Source organism: Thalassophryne amazonica, chromosome 1, assembly GCF_902500255.1.
Source record: "Thalassophryne amazonica chromosome 1, fThaAma1.1, whole genome shotgun sequence".
In the NCBI taxonomy this organism is placed as follows: Eukaryota; Metazoa; Chordata; class Actinopteri; order Batrachoidiformes; family Batrachoididae; genus Thalassophryne; species Thalassophryne amazonica.
Window position 1 is genome coordinate 128,720,564 of NC_047103.1, and position 14,672 is coordinate 128,735,235.

A 14,672-nucleotide genomic window follows, 5' to 3' on the forward strand; every position below is an offset into this window, starting at 1 on the left:
CTTGATCCAGAATCTGGATCCGAATCAACTCTAAACTTTAATGGGTTCTTCCATGGCCTAATATCTATCTGTGGTGAAAATTTTGTCAAAATCCATGTAGTAGTTTTGACTTAATCCTACTAATGGACAGACAGACAAATAAACGCAGATGATTTCATTACGTCCTTGGCAGACGTAATATTGTACTGATGTGTTTTCACTTTGAGATTGAAAAGCTATTTAATAAGTTTTAATGTATTACAATTACTTTGTGGAGTCTCTCTCTCTCTCTGATGCACTAGGACAGAGTTTATTGCTAGCCAGTGGAGAGGAATGGTCCCGCAGAAGACGCCTGCTAACTCCAGCTTTCCACTTTGACATACTGAAGGGCTATGTTACCAGGTTTAACACCTCGACTAACACCATGCATGTAAGATACAGCCATCTGTGCCAGCAAAGGCACAACTCAACAAACAATGGAATTATAGTATAATCCAAGAAAATCCATCAATAATGTCCAACCACAGCAGCCTCAAAGAGTCCTTCTTCATAGTCCAGAACACGGCTGTGGATCTGAAGAGGGACATTTGTAATGTTTTGACTTTTTCAACAACTGTGTGTACCCTTGTGAACCCTCACTTTGGGTCTGGTTATACGTTCACATAGATTTTCGTATCACTGCTATGCAGATGATACCCAGCTTTACCCATTGTTCTTGCCAAGGCTGATCTATTGGTCATCCTGAAAAGGAAAATCAGCCCAGCACAATATTAAGATAAAAATCAGCTCATCATTCACCCTTACCAAGGTTGTGAGAAACCTGGGGGCTATTACTGATGACCAGCTATTCCTCTCCAACCATGCCGCATCAATTTCTTGGTCATGCTGCTGTGCTCTTTGCAATACACATGCATGCACGCACCCATGCACAAAATCAGCAACCTCACAACCTCACTCAGTGTGCTACCCAGCTCTTGGTGCAGGCCATGGTTATATCACATCTCAACTACTGAAATGCCCTCTAGTGGGACTCCAGGCATGTGCAGTGAAACTCTTACAGATGGTTCAGAATGCAGCGCTGCATCTGGTATTAAATCAGTCTAAAAGGCCAGAATTTATCCTACTGCTCTATGACCTCTACTGGCTTCTACTTGGCAAGTGACTGATGATGCTGACAGAGTGGCTAACGGGTTTTCACTGAACTGCTTGAACTCAATCATACAGGCTCCATCTTCTTCTCATCTCCTATGTTCCTCGCAAGAACACTTTCTGGCATTGTTGTCCCTACACACAAGGCATTTTCAGTCCATATTCTCAGTCATAACTCTGTAATGGTGGTGTAACAAGTTACAAGTTGCTGTCAAAGTCAGGGTGTCTTTACTTTACTTGAGCTTGATTGCTTGTTCCCTACCCATGAGCTACTATGGATAAAAGTGTCAACTACACGAGTAAATGTAAATGTAATATTGTCTGTGGTCAGAGTAAAATCTACATCAGAACTGATGGACTTACCTTTAATTTCTCACTCTCAACAGAATTTTTTCCCTCACTTTTGTCTATGTGTTTAAGGACAAGTGGCGTCACCTGTTGGCAGGAGGAAGAACCAACATAGAAATGTTCCATCACGTCACCCTGATGACACTGGACAGTTTGCTGAAATGTGCCTTCAGTTACAACAGTAACTGCCAGGAGTGAGAACATACGTGTCTACTAAGTCCCACAGAAAGACACCATCTCTTTTGCACTTCATTCAATTTTTTAAAGGTCTTTTTCTTTCTCTTTAGGTCCACTAGTGAATATGTGTCAGCCGTTATGGAGCTGAGTGACCTGATCTTAGATCGTCGCCAAAAGCTTTTACACCACTGGGACTGGATTATTGGAGAACTAAACAGGGCCAACGTTTCAAAAAAGCCATTAATATGTACACAGGTATAGTATATACACAGGCTCTACAGTTTTTAATGCCACGTTGTGAAAAATCATTAGTGGCTACCTTTTCACTTCACTCACTAACTGGACAATAAACAGTGCAAATGCATGTTTGTGTCGTAATAATGAAATTTCAGACAAATCACTTCAGTGTCAGTGATTGCACAGTATCATCATGGAGGACAGTGTCTATAATGCTACAGAACCTTGAGGTTTAAACATGCACTACACCATCCCGTGGTGCTATTCGGATGCTGATATTCAGGGAAGTTTCAAGGCATTTGGAGTCCCCAAGCAAAATGGACTTGGAGGCCCCCCTACGCCTCACCACCCTGTCTGCCCAAAGCCTACATGAACCAAAGCATAGACACACCCATTTAAGGTCACACTTTATATCAATAAAATATTCTTTGGCATTGCAATAGAGCATTTGCAAAAACCCCACCACCATCCCATAATAACCAACATATAAAGACAGTGCAAATTGTGTAGTAACTAGAAATCAAATTACTTCACAAATGTGCACAGTAAATAAATCAGATATACTTTAAAATGTTAATACAATAAGTTATTAACAAAAGTAAATTTAATGTGAGTAGATATAAGTTGTTAACTTCAGGGCAGGAGATGTGGTATCGTTGATATTATTGTGGGCAATGTGAGACCAAGGAAATTCAGTAGATTACTTTTTGGGAAACTCAGTTCAGGAGTGAACATTAATCATTATGAAGATGCAATACTGTTAATATAACACAGCCAGACAGGTAGCTAACATAAACTTTATATTTTGTTGACACGTTGGCCTAATTTATCCAATGTACAACCCCAATTCCATGAAGTTTGGAGCTTGTGTGAAATGTGAATAAAAACAGAATACAATGATTGCAAATCCTCTTCAACCTATAGTCAATTGAATACAGTTAAATGTGAATAGATATAAGTTGTTAACTTCAGGGGGAGGAGGATGTGGTATCGTAGATATTTTTGTAGGTAGGTCAACATATGAGTATTTGGGTGTTATGCTCATAAGAGTCCAGCAGAGGGTGATGTGAGACCAATGAACTTGTCTGAGCGTGGTTCAGTAAATTACCTTTTGATTGGTGCTTTGTATGTCACGTGACATGGATTATTCATCCCATTTGTTGTTGTGTTGCATTGAGTGTGCAATTGGTTCCATTTACCATGCAAATTTGGTTCCATATGTTTTGTACCATTGTACGCTATGAACCCCGCCCACACACACAATAGTGGGGGCGGCATTTAGATAAACATGGCGGAGTTTGATTTGAAAGAGCTAATTGACAGTGCTGTTCTTCTAATACATGACACTGTAAGCCTTCTGGAGGCATGAAGAGCTGTTAGGATGAAGAGCTGGACTCATTTCTGACGTGATTTTTCGGCGGACTGAAGTCTTTTTTTTTTTTTGGAAGTACACAAAGTCAGTGCACGGCGTGATGGACTTCACCATCAGAATTATTTTTGAACTATCTACTGTAACTGTTTTTCCAAGTTGACTGGGAACAATTTTGAACTTCTATTTAAAGTTTGTGTTGAACTGTTGACACCAAAGCACCAGTGACGAAAACCAAAATGTACGTCCCTTTTCTGTTGTTTATGAATATCAAATGACAAGGATCTATTGTAGCCACTATATAAAACAAATAATGAATGTTTTTTCATTCTTTCAATGGAACAAATATTTAATTCGGCTTCACTGGCTTTGGCTTCGCTTCGTTGAATGGAACATGAATATTTGTACCATTGAACTCATAAGCATTCATTATTTGTATAATGAAGATGCAACATTGTTAATATAACACAGCCAGGCAGGTAACTAACATAAACATTATAGTTTGTTGACATGTAGGCCTAATTTATCCAGTGTAAATTATCACTTACCACTGTCCTGGGCTTTTTTTTTCTTCCTTCTTTCTTTCCTGGCTTCTTGACAGATAACGCTGCTTCATGATTGCTGAGGTTTTATATTTTGCCGTTGTCCCAAGCCTTGTTGAAATGAACTAGAACCCGCCGAGATGGACTCCACCGCGCAACTGAGCTGCACATGCGCATTTCTCTCTATGCCGGACTTTACACCTCACCTGTTGAGTTGAGACACCTCACGTGTTGGCTACTGTGGGAGGGGCCCCCTTGAGGGGGATTCCAATAACAGTGTTGCTACACTTTCCACATGGGCTGTCACAGAATGTACAGTGGCGCTCACACAGTTTGTCCTTGTATAAAATTCAAAAACCAGTCATTGTCGGGGGCCCCAGGCCAGGTTGGGGCTCCAGGTAATTGGTTGCTTACCTTGTAGTAGTTAAGGTGTTGGGCTGGAGACCAGAAGATCCTTGGTTTAAAATCCCCGCCTGACTGGAAAATCACTAAGGGCCCTTGGGGCAAGGTCTTTAATCCCTATTGCTCCCGGTGTGTAGTGAGTGCCTTGTATGGCAGCACCCTGACATCGGGGTGAATGTGAGGCATAATTGTAAAGCGCTTTAAGTGTCTGATGCAGATGGAAAAGCGCTATATAAATGTAGTCCATTTAACAGCCTAAGCCGTAATATATCAACAGTTACATCCTGTTTTCCAGTGCTCTCTGTAGTAAACAACAGGCCTATACTTAAAGTATGAGGGAAAGTGAGCACTGAGATCTAAATACCCTCTCACCACCCTGTGGGACATGATGGGTATTGAAGGAAAGTTTGAACCTTTGGATGGTACTGAGGGAGGAGGGGCTAAATAGACAGTCGGCAGACATTAGTAAGATTTCATTTACTTTTGTGGAACAATCTTACTAACAAACATATTGGAGGAAAAAAATAAATGAATATAAAAAATAACTAAATTGCCCATAAATAAGGGCAAGGGACACAAATGTTAGTTGATTTTAAGATGTCAGCCTATCTTATTTTCACCAAAAGTTAACTTCTCAAATGAAAAACAGTTGAGACATTACCACACATTTGAGCAGCTTTTGTCACCATCTAGTGATTGAAGTGAGCATTTCAGGGCATCTGTTGCATTGCCTAATTGGAACCCAGAATTCAGTAAAAAAAGACATTCATAAATGTCAGAAATACATGATTTTAGGCAGGCAGAGCTTTGACCTCCCAGTTGTTGTTCATTCGGCTGCTCCCGGTTTTTGTTTGGGGTCGCCACAGCGGATACAGCCTGATCCGCATTGGGAATTGGCACAAGTTTTACACCAGATGCCCTTCCTGACGCAACTCCAGTTGTACCTGGAGAAACATACACAGCTGCTGGTGTTCCAAAGAGGTCTCCCATCCAAGTACTAACCAGATCCTACTATGCTTAGCTTCTGAGATCTGACGGGATCAGGCTGACACAGAGCAGACCGGCTGCATAGCTTTGACCTCCCAGTATTGTATAAAAATTTTAATTTTGAGAGTTTTATAGTTCTTGAGTTTTATGATATGGAAGATTTTGCCATACTGATGGACGGAAGAAAGGACAGCAATTTCTCTTGCCAAGCACAACTTACAGTTTTGAATAATAAAATAAAAATAAATCATTCATTCATTTTCGGAACACGCTTATTCTAATTAAGGGTTAATGGGGGAGCTGGAGCCGATTCCAGTGGTCACAAGACAAGGAGATGAGGTACACCCTGGACAGGCTGCCAGTCTATCCCAAAACTGACATATACAAAGCAAAATCACCAGTGTAAAACTAACACTGATAGTCTCAGTGTCTTTATATTCCTCACTGATCCAGTGTGGACCCATATAGACACTGTCAGTGTTAATTTAACACTGGTGATTTTGCTGTGTACAGACAGACAAACACATGCACATCTACAGTCAATTTAAAGTTTCCAATCCACCTAATCCACGTCTTTGGAAGTAGGAGGAAGCAGAAGGAAGCCAGAGCCTGGAGAACATGCAACGCCACACAGAAAGGACCAGGTTGGAAGCAAACCTGGGACCTTCCTGCTGTGAAACAAAAGTGCTAATTACTAAACCTCCGTGCTGCCCCACAGTCATCATACACATCATATAATTACATCGTGCTGCAATCTGCCTAAAGTACCATTCTATTTCATTCTGTTGTACATTGCTTATTACACTCTGCAGGTTCACTCAGGATGTTCTTGAGCAGCGCCGAGCCCTGATCAGCCAACAGAAAGAAATACAACATGATTTCACCACAACACCTCAGAAGAAGAAAGACTTTGTGGACATTTTACTGTTGTCAAAGGTCAGCAAAAGCAGGAGAACAAACTCCATATTGTTTTTTTTTTGTTTTGTTTTTTTGGGGGGGGTTTTTTGGTGTTGTTTTTGTGGGTCAGGTCATATTTGGGTCATTAATCAGATCTTACATGTTGTTCCATGTCGGGCGGTGTGAACTGGTGCTCATGATAGGTCAGGTGGGTGCGGGTGTTAAAAACCCTGATCCACTCACTGCTCATGTCCAGTGCAGATAGTTTGGGAATGTCAAAAGCAAAATATATTTCCACCTTTTCGTGCCAAGTGGCCCTAAAACGTTCTTCCATGAAGGGATGTAGTACAACATGCTGTGTGGTGTTTATACCCAGCCTATACAGGCATTATTTATTTATTTATCCAACAACTACTTCATCTCTCTCCTAGCATCTCTGCATAAAGAATCCTATCATGGTAGAACCCCATACATTGTATATCCTGAACGTTGTGGAAAGTATCCACGGTACGTTATTTTCTGTGGCTATAGCACCAATTTTCAGGCAGAGGCTGATGTGTAAAGTATAATGAAAGTGTTCCAGCTGTCATCACGATCATAAGTGTAAGAGTGACCAAGCCCTGCTTGCCCTAAAACCTATGTAAAGTTTTCCTGGGGATGTTCTGCTGTCATACTTCATACTTGGAAATAACTAAAACATTAAGGCTGAGGGACGTTTCAAGGCAGATGCAGGCGTGTAATTCAGTATGACTGAGGAACACTGTTTTCAGGATGAAGCTGGGCGAGGACTAACAGATGAGGAGATACAAGCAGAGGCCAACACCTTCATGTTTGCGGGTGAGAGGGTTCTGGACTGCATAGCACACTGCGTTTGGCAGAAATACTCACATTTAAAACAAGTTGTCATGAAATCACATACTTGAATCTGGATGATTAAAATAAAGCTGCCCTGCTTTCCCTTCAGGTCATGAGACCACAGCAAGTGCAATTTGCTGGACACTCTACAATTTAGCACACCACCCCCACTATCAAGAAAAGTGTCGACAGGAGGTGATGGATTTAATGAGAGGAAGAGATCGACAGAACATGGAGTGGTCAGAAAACTCAGAAAACATTAGCTAACAGTTATTGTTTCCTCATGGTCTCCACAGATATTGAAATACTGATTCTGAGATTGCTGCCAGCTGCTCTTTCATCGTTGCCCCATTTCTTTGGAAGAGCAATGGTAGAAATTTTGTTTTCGTGGGGCAGATATTAAGAATATACGCATGCATAATTTCACTTGGTTGTGTAAAGGGAGGATCTGTCTGGTCTGCCGTTCACCACCATGTGCATCAGAGAGGCTCTCAGACTGCACTCTCCAGTGCTGGCTGTCACCAGGAAGTACACCCAGGACATGGAACTGCCAAAGAATCGGACAGTGCCAAAGGGTAAGAAACTTGTAGCTTTTAATCATTGCAGTGTTGGCAAAATAATTACGTTATTTGGTGTCACATTGTATGAGATAAAAGTAACTGATGACCTTATAGTCAGGTCAGATCAGGTCTGGAACCATGCGCTGGTGCTGCGCAAGTATCCAGGTGATATGTCAGAATCCCTGTTGCCTTTAAAAGTGGAAGGGATCATCAACACTGATGTACCTGTACACTGGTTCATGAACAGAGAAATGAGCCACATGGCCATAATGTCAGAGCCAACGTTCCTTCAAATCTGAGTGTTCCTCAGTAACCGTTTATTTGACACAAAATCATTCCAGCAGTACCCGGGGTGTCAAGGTTTACAGTCAGTTATGTGATCTAGATGTGAAGCTAAGATTATCTTAACTTTCTTTTCCCCTCCCTAGGAGTGATCTGTTTGGTCAGTATTTATGGAACACACCACAATGGCACTGTCTGGACAAACCCACATGTAAGATGTAAAAATCAGCTCACTTCCCTTTTCACTGTTGCAGAAATTTGTCAAATTTGAATTTAATTTCTTTACTTTCATTTAGGAGTTTGATCCTCTGCGTTTCGAACCCACCAACATGGCGGGGCGGGATTCTCATGCCTTCATCCCCTTTTCCTCAGGACCCAGGTACTGTCACAAGTACAAGACATTCAAGATGACCTAGCATGATTTAGACAGTGCATGTCTCTGTTCACAGGAACTGTATCGGTCAGAAATTTGCCCTGGCAGAGCTGCGTGTGGTTGTGGCATTGACTCTGCTCAGGTTCCATCTAACCCCAGGCGTGGACCCCAAACTGGGTACCACCTCTGAGGGCATTCGGCGTCTCCCCCAACTCGTCCTTCGTGCTGAGGGGGGCATGTGGCTGCAGCTGGCACCTCTGATCACACCCAGAACGGAGAATGAGCAAGATGAATGATCCAGCAAACCTCTCTCACATTCACTGTTACCAGTTGCAGTTGTGCGCATAAGTTCACATACCCTGGTGGAATTTAGTTTTTTTCATACCCTGGTGGAATTTTAGATTTTTTTTTTTTTTTTTGCCATTTTTCATAGAATATGAATGATAACACAAATCTTTTTTTCACTCATGGTTAGTGGTTGTGTGAAGCCATTTATTCTCAAACAACTGTGTTTACTCTTTTAAATCATAATGACAAGAGAAACTGACCAAATAACCATGATCAAAAGTTTACATACCCTGGTTCTTAATACCATGTATTACCCCTTTTAACATCGATGACAGCTTGGAGTTTGTTGTGGTAGTTGTGGACGGGACTCTTTATTTTCTCTGGTGGTAAAGCTGTCTATTCTTCTTGGCAAAAAGCATCCAGTTCCTGTAAATTCCTAGGCTGTCTTCTATGAACTGCACATTTGAGATCTCTCCAGAGTGGTTCAATTAAATTGAGGTCAGGAGACTGAGATGGCCACTCCAGAACCTTCATTTTATTCTGCTGTAGCCAGTGACAGGTCGACTTGGCCTTGTGTTTTGGATCGTTGTCATGTTGGAACATCCAAGTACATCCCATGCACAGCTCATGAGTTTTTATAACATGCTGCATTCATTCTGCCATCAATTTTGACCACGTTTCCGGTGCCTTTGTAGCTCACACATCCCCAAAACATCATTGATCCACTGCCGTGTTTCACAGTAGAAATGGTGTACCTTTCATCATAGGCCTTGTTGACTCCTCTCCAAAAGTAATGCTTATGGTAGTGGCCAAAAGGTTTGGCCTCATCACTCCAAATTACATTGTTCTCTGTGCTGTTTGGTGTATTATAAGCAGGATACTTTGTGGCATTTGCGTACTAATGGCTTTCTTCTGGTGACTCAACCATGCAGCCCATTTTTCTTCAAGTGCATCCTTATTGTGCATCTTGAAACAGCCACACCACTTTTTTTTCAGAGTCCTGCATTTCAGCTGAGGTTATTTGTGGATTTTTCTTTGCATACTGAACAATTTTTCTGGCAGTTGTTACTGAAACCTTTGTTGGTCTACCTAACCATGGTTTGGTTTACCTCATTTTCCACTTCTTGATTAGAGTTTGAACACTGCTGATTGGCATTCTTAGGTCACTGGATATCCTTTTATATAACTTTCCTGTTTTATTCAGTTCAATTACCTTTTCCCACAGATCCTTTGACAATTCTTTTGCTTTCCCCATGACTCAGAAACCAGAAACGTCAGTGCAGCACTGGATAAAAGATGCAAGGGTCTGTCAGGAGCCCAGAAACTTACTGACCTTTTATACACACACACTGATTACAAGCAAACAGATCACAGGTGAGAATGGTTACCTTTTGTAGCCATTCAAACCCGTTTGTGTTAACTTGTGTGCATCAGGCCAAAATCACCAGGGTATGTAAACTTTTGATCAGGGTCATTTGATTACTTTCTGTTGTCATTATGATATAAAAAGAGTAAACACAGTTGTTTGAGAATAAATGGCTTCACACAACCATTAACCATGAGTGAAACAAGGGTTTTGTGTTATCATTCATATTCTCTGAGAAATGGCCAAAAAATGAAAAATTCTGCCAACTTAAGAGCACAACTGTACGTGCACAAACAGTGGTCTCATGTTGAGAAAATGCTCTGCTTGTTGTATGTTGTGATAAAGTTGATGTGATAAATCCTAAATTTGAGCCTTAATCTGTGCATTCTACATGAAATCCTGCCAAACCAAACTTATTTGGTAAACTTCTCCACATTTACCAAGCTGCAGATGTCAGCAAAGATGTCTGTAACAATAAAAACAATACCAACAAAGATGTTGGTGGGGAGGGGCATGCTTAAAAGGAGACATGCTCATTGAGGGGTATTTTGAGTAGATGCAAGTTACACGAATGTTCATGTGCATATGTTTGTGGGGAAAGCTATAAATCTATGTGCAGAATGCAGTAGATGTAATGAATTGTGTAATAATGTCCATAATTGTAAGGAGTTGCATCAATGCCAAACAGCTCTCTAAATAAACCCCAAATAAGCAGACAACAGCATGTTTATTGTCAAATCAGTTGATTGGACATGATTTGGAAAGGCACACACCTGTCACAGATACGAGGTCCCACAGTTAACAGTGCATGTCAGAGCACAAACCAAGCATGAAGTCAAAGGAATTGTCTACGGCCTGCAGAAGTGGAAACAGGCTCACAAGCAGACCAGAAACACGCTAAGAAAGGCTGAAAAAACAATTTTCAGCCAACGATCCTGCAACAGTGTGTAGAGGTCTTCAGCATGCCACCAACTACAGGAGACCATCCTCCCAACCTGTTGAGAACCCCCGGCTGGCTGAGGAGCTGAACATGTTTTATTCCAGTTTTGAAAGGGATCCTCTACACCCCTTACCTACGCCAACGACAATAGACTACGTGCTCCCCTGGACACCTCTCCCCCTCCCCTCTGCAACACCACGTAGGTGGAAGTATGACAGCACTTTTGCAAACAAAAGATCAAAAAAGCTCCAGGACCTGACGGTGTCTCCCCCTCATGTCTGAGAGCATGTGCTGATGTGCTGACCAGCTGGCTCCCATCTTCACCCGGATCTTCAACAGGTCGCTGGAGCTGTACGAGGTCCCCTCCTGCTTCAAAAGCTCCATTTATTATCCCAGTCTCAAAGTAACCCTCCACAACAGGACTAAATGACTGCAGGCCCGTCGCCCTGACATCTGTAGTCATGAAGTGTTTTGAACGGCTGGTGTTGAGCCACCTGAAGGACATCACAGGACCCCTGCTGGACCCCCTGCAGTTTGCCTGCTGGGAAAATGGGTCAGTTGAGGATGCAGTCAACATGGGACTGCTTTACATCCTGCAGCACAGACTCTGCAGAGATGTACGTGGGGATCCTGTTTGTGGTTTTCAGTTTGGCGTTCAACACCATCATCCCCAACATTCTCCACAAAAAATTCTCCAGCCTCTCTGTGCCAGATCCCACCTGTTAGTGGATCAACGAACTTCTTGATGGACAGGACACAGCAGGTGAGACTGGAGAGCATCACATCCAGCACACGGACAATCAGCACTGGCACCACTCAGTGGGAAGTGTGTTCTTTCCAATGCTCTTCTCCCTCTATACAAATGACTGCACGTTGGGGAACCCCATTGTTAAACAACTGAAGTTTGCAGACGACACCACCATCATTGGACTCATCCAGGATGATGATGATGTTGTGTGGGCCGCTGAAGAGGAGGTACTGCTGGCCCACCACCACCAGATGGCGCCCTGCTTGGAGTGCGGGCTTCAAGCACGAGAGGGCGTCGGAGCAACGGAGAGTGACAGCTGTCACTCATCATCTGCACCAGCTGTCACTCATCTTCCACATCACCATAAAAGCCGGACTACAACTCCACCTCCCCGCCGAGAAATCAGCAACCAAGAGGTAATCTGTCTCTATTGTGATTTCTCTGCTGAACTGAACTCTCTTTGCAGCCGTTTGCCCTGTGGTGTCCTTATCGGAGTTGGAGTAAGGGCGTGACCGCGACGACTTTGCATCATGCTCCATAACAGATAAGTGGTTACACAGGAGCTGCACGAGTGTGTGATTGGAGGTGGAGGTGCTCCCTCCTTAAAGAACATTATCTGTGAGTGGACTACTGAGTGTGCGGACTCACACTCACCTGGATTTTCTCTGTTCTCTGCCAGCAGTACCGGGGTCGACAGCCGAAGGCAGAGGCCACCTGGGGACTCGGGACTTGGCGGCTCCGGTGTTCTTCAGGCCCGTTGGTGGTGGAAGCTGTGTGGGAATCAGCTCTTCTCTCGCCAGAGGTCTTCTATCTTCGAGCCTGCCCACACGTCACCTGGTGTATAATTGGCAATCCATTTTCTGGTATTCCGTTGTGTGTTTCCACAACATTAAATTGTTACACGTTGGCTTATCCATTGTCCGTTCCTTAGCGCCCCCTGTTGTGGGTCCGTGTCACGACACATTCCCAACAGATGCATGATTTACCCTCTTTAAGAGTTTGATAATCTCCTTTGTTTCAATTGACATCTCTCGCGTTGGAGCCATGATTCATGTCAGTCCACTTGGTGCAACAGCTCTCCAAGGTGTGTTCATTCCTTTTTAGATGCAGACTAATGAGCAGATGTGATTTCATGCAGGTGTTAGTTTTGGGGATGAAAATTTACAGGGTGATTCCATAATTTATTCCTCAGAATTGAGTGAGTCCATATTTTTTTCCCTCTGCTTGGTCTAAAAAAGTAACCGTTACTGACTGCCACAATTATTTTTCCTGATTTCTTATAGTGTTTCTTAAAGCCAGAAAGTTGCCATTTGAAATGACTTTAGTTTTGTGTCATGTCTGTGATCTGCTTTTTTCTACAAAATTAAACAACTGAATGAACATCCTCCGAGGCCGGTGATTCCATAATTTTTGCCAGGGGTTGTAAGTTGTTAACTTCAGGGCAGGAGATGTGGTATCGTAGATATTATTGTGGGTGATGTGAGACCAAGGAAATTCAGTAGATTACTTTTGGGAAACTCAGTTCAGGAGTGAACATTAATCATTTATGAAGATGCAATACTGTTACTATAACACAGCCAGACAGGTAGCTAACATAAACATTATATTTTGTTGACACGTAGGCCTAATTTATCCAATGTACAACCCCACTTCCAGTGAAGTTGGGAGGTTGTGTGAAATGTGAATAAAAACAGAATACAATGATTTACAAATCCTCTTCAACCTATATTCAATTGAATACTCCACAAAGATGAGATATTTAATGTTCAAACAGATAAACTTTATTGTTTTTGTGCAAATATTTGCTCATTTTGAAATGGATGCCTGCCTAGTGAGTGTCATGATTGGGTATAAAACAGTGTTGTATAAAGTACTGGAAAATCACACTTAAGTAAAAGTACAGATACCCACTAAATGACTAAATGACTTTGGTAGAAATTCAAGTCACCGATTGAAATGCTACTAAAGTAAAAGTCTTAAAGTATCTAGTATTTATTGTACTTAAGTATGACAAGTAATGTACAACTAAATGTACTCAAGTATTGAAAGTAAAACTACAAGTAAATGTTAATAATCAAAAATGAACTTATTTTTTTATATTACAAAGTTTATCTAGGCTTGTAAATGACTGGTAGTATTAGTCAAAATACTGAAAATTGTGCACATCACACAAAAACACATCAAAAACAAGGTTTCAAAACCTAAACGAGAGTAGGCTACTCACTAGGTGTTCACAGGAAACAGTTATTTATTTCTATATGTATTTATTTATTTTCATTGTTACATGGTTTTATCTTTTCTGTTGTGTTTTATTTCATTAGGTTCTTTTTGTCTCATTCTCTAATATTGTATTGTAACATTGTTAGTCTGTTATTATTGACTATTATTGTCTATTATGTAGACTTTTATTGTTGTTGCTATATTATTAATATAATAAAAATAAATTAAAAAAATTACAATTTGACTCTTTAATGACAATGAACACTGAGCCATTAATTATACAGAACGAAGTGGCTACGGGTATGTACATCGGTATCTTCTGCGAGACTGCTAAAGGTACGGACCAAGGTTCACTGAGTGGACGTACATGACACCAGTGGGAAATACACATGTGGAACAAGAGGTGAAGCTCTTAACAGACACAGAATATTTTACATCCACTAATGCTTCAGCTGAAGCATTAACTAGCGACAGCTTCAGAGGAAACTCGCTCCCCTTCCCAGGATGACTCGCTCCAATATCTAGGACGACCCGCTCCGCTTTGCGAGTGGAGCGGGTCGTCCAGAAAACCGGAGCGAGTCGGCCAGCGCGGGTCGGCAGTGGAGCGGGTCGACCAGACACCGACCAGAAACCCAGCTGACTGTGCTGTTTCTTTTTTCTCCCTTGTTTCAGAAGCCATAACTGGCAACTGTCTTCTAGTGTTAGCGGAGGTTATCCCGTAAGCTCGCCGTTGTGCTGATAATCATTCGAGTACATTTGTTTAATGAAGCTGCTGCAAATTACGAAATTCATCAAATGTAAATTAAGAAATTAATCAAAATATCGACGTAAATTGCGAAGGTGTTTTACTTCTTTCATCATCCATCCACCTCAAGTTCCAAGTGCTGTTTTCTAAGCAAGGCGGAAAGAATTGTACGTGACACCGGACCTTTAGCCGCATATGGTACGGGTAC

The 14,672-nt window shown here is 41.9% G+C and overlaps 1 protein-coding gene across 1 annotated transcript in view; it reads left to right on the top strand.

The window, feature by feature from the left end:
- The window catches only part of LOC117514210 (cytochrome P450 4F3-like), a 29,435-nt gene extending 20,924 nt beyond the window's left edge, over nt 1-8,511 (top strand). Inside the window, exons 4-14 of the mRNA XM_034174600.1 lie at nt 282-409; nt 1,549-1,670; nt 1,764-1,908; nt 5,776-5,834; nt 6,003-6,126; nt 6,858-6,924; nt 7,052-7,181; nt 7,384-7,517; nt 7,931-7,995; nt 8,081-8,163; nt 8,234-8,511. Coding sequence (XP_034030491.1) covers nt 282-409; nt 1,549-1,670; nt 1,764-1,908; nt 5,776-5,834; nt 6,003-6,126; nt 6,858-6,924; nt 7,052-7,181; nt 7,384-7,517; nt 7,931-7,995; nt 8,081-8,163; nt 8,234-8,453 — 1,277 coding nt within the window. The 3' untranslated portion in view covers nt 8,454-8,511. The remainder of the gene's footprint in view (nt 1-281; nt 410-1,548; nt 1,671-1,763; nt 1,909-5,775; nt 5,835-6,002; nt 6,127-6,857; nt 6,925-7,051; nt 7,182-7,383; nt 7,518-7,930; nt 7,996-8,080; nt 8,164-8,233) is intronic.
- The last annotated feature ends 6,161 nt before the right edge of the window (nt 8,512-14,672 follow it).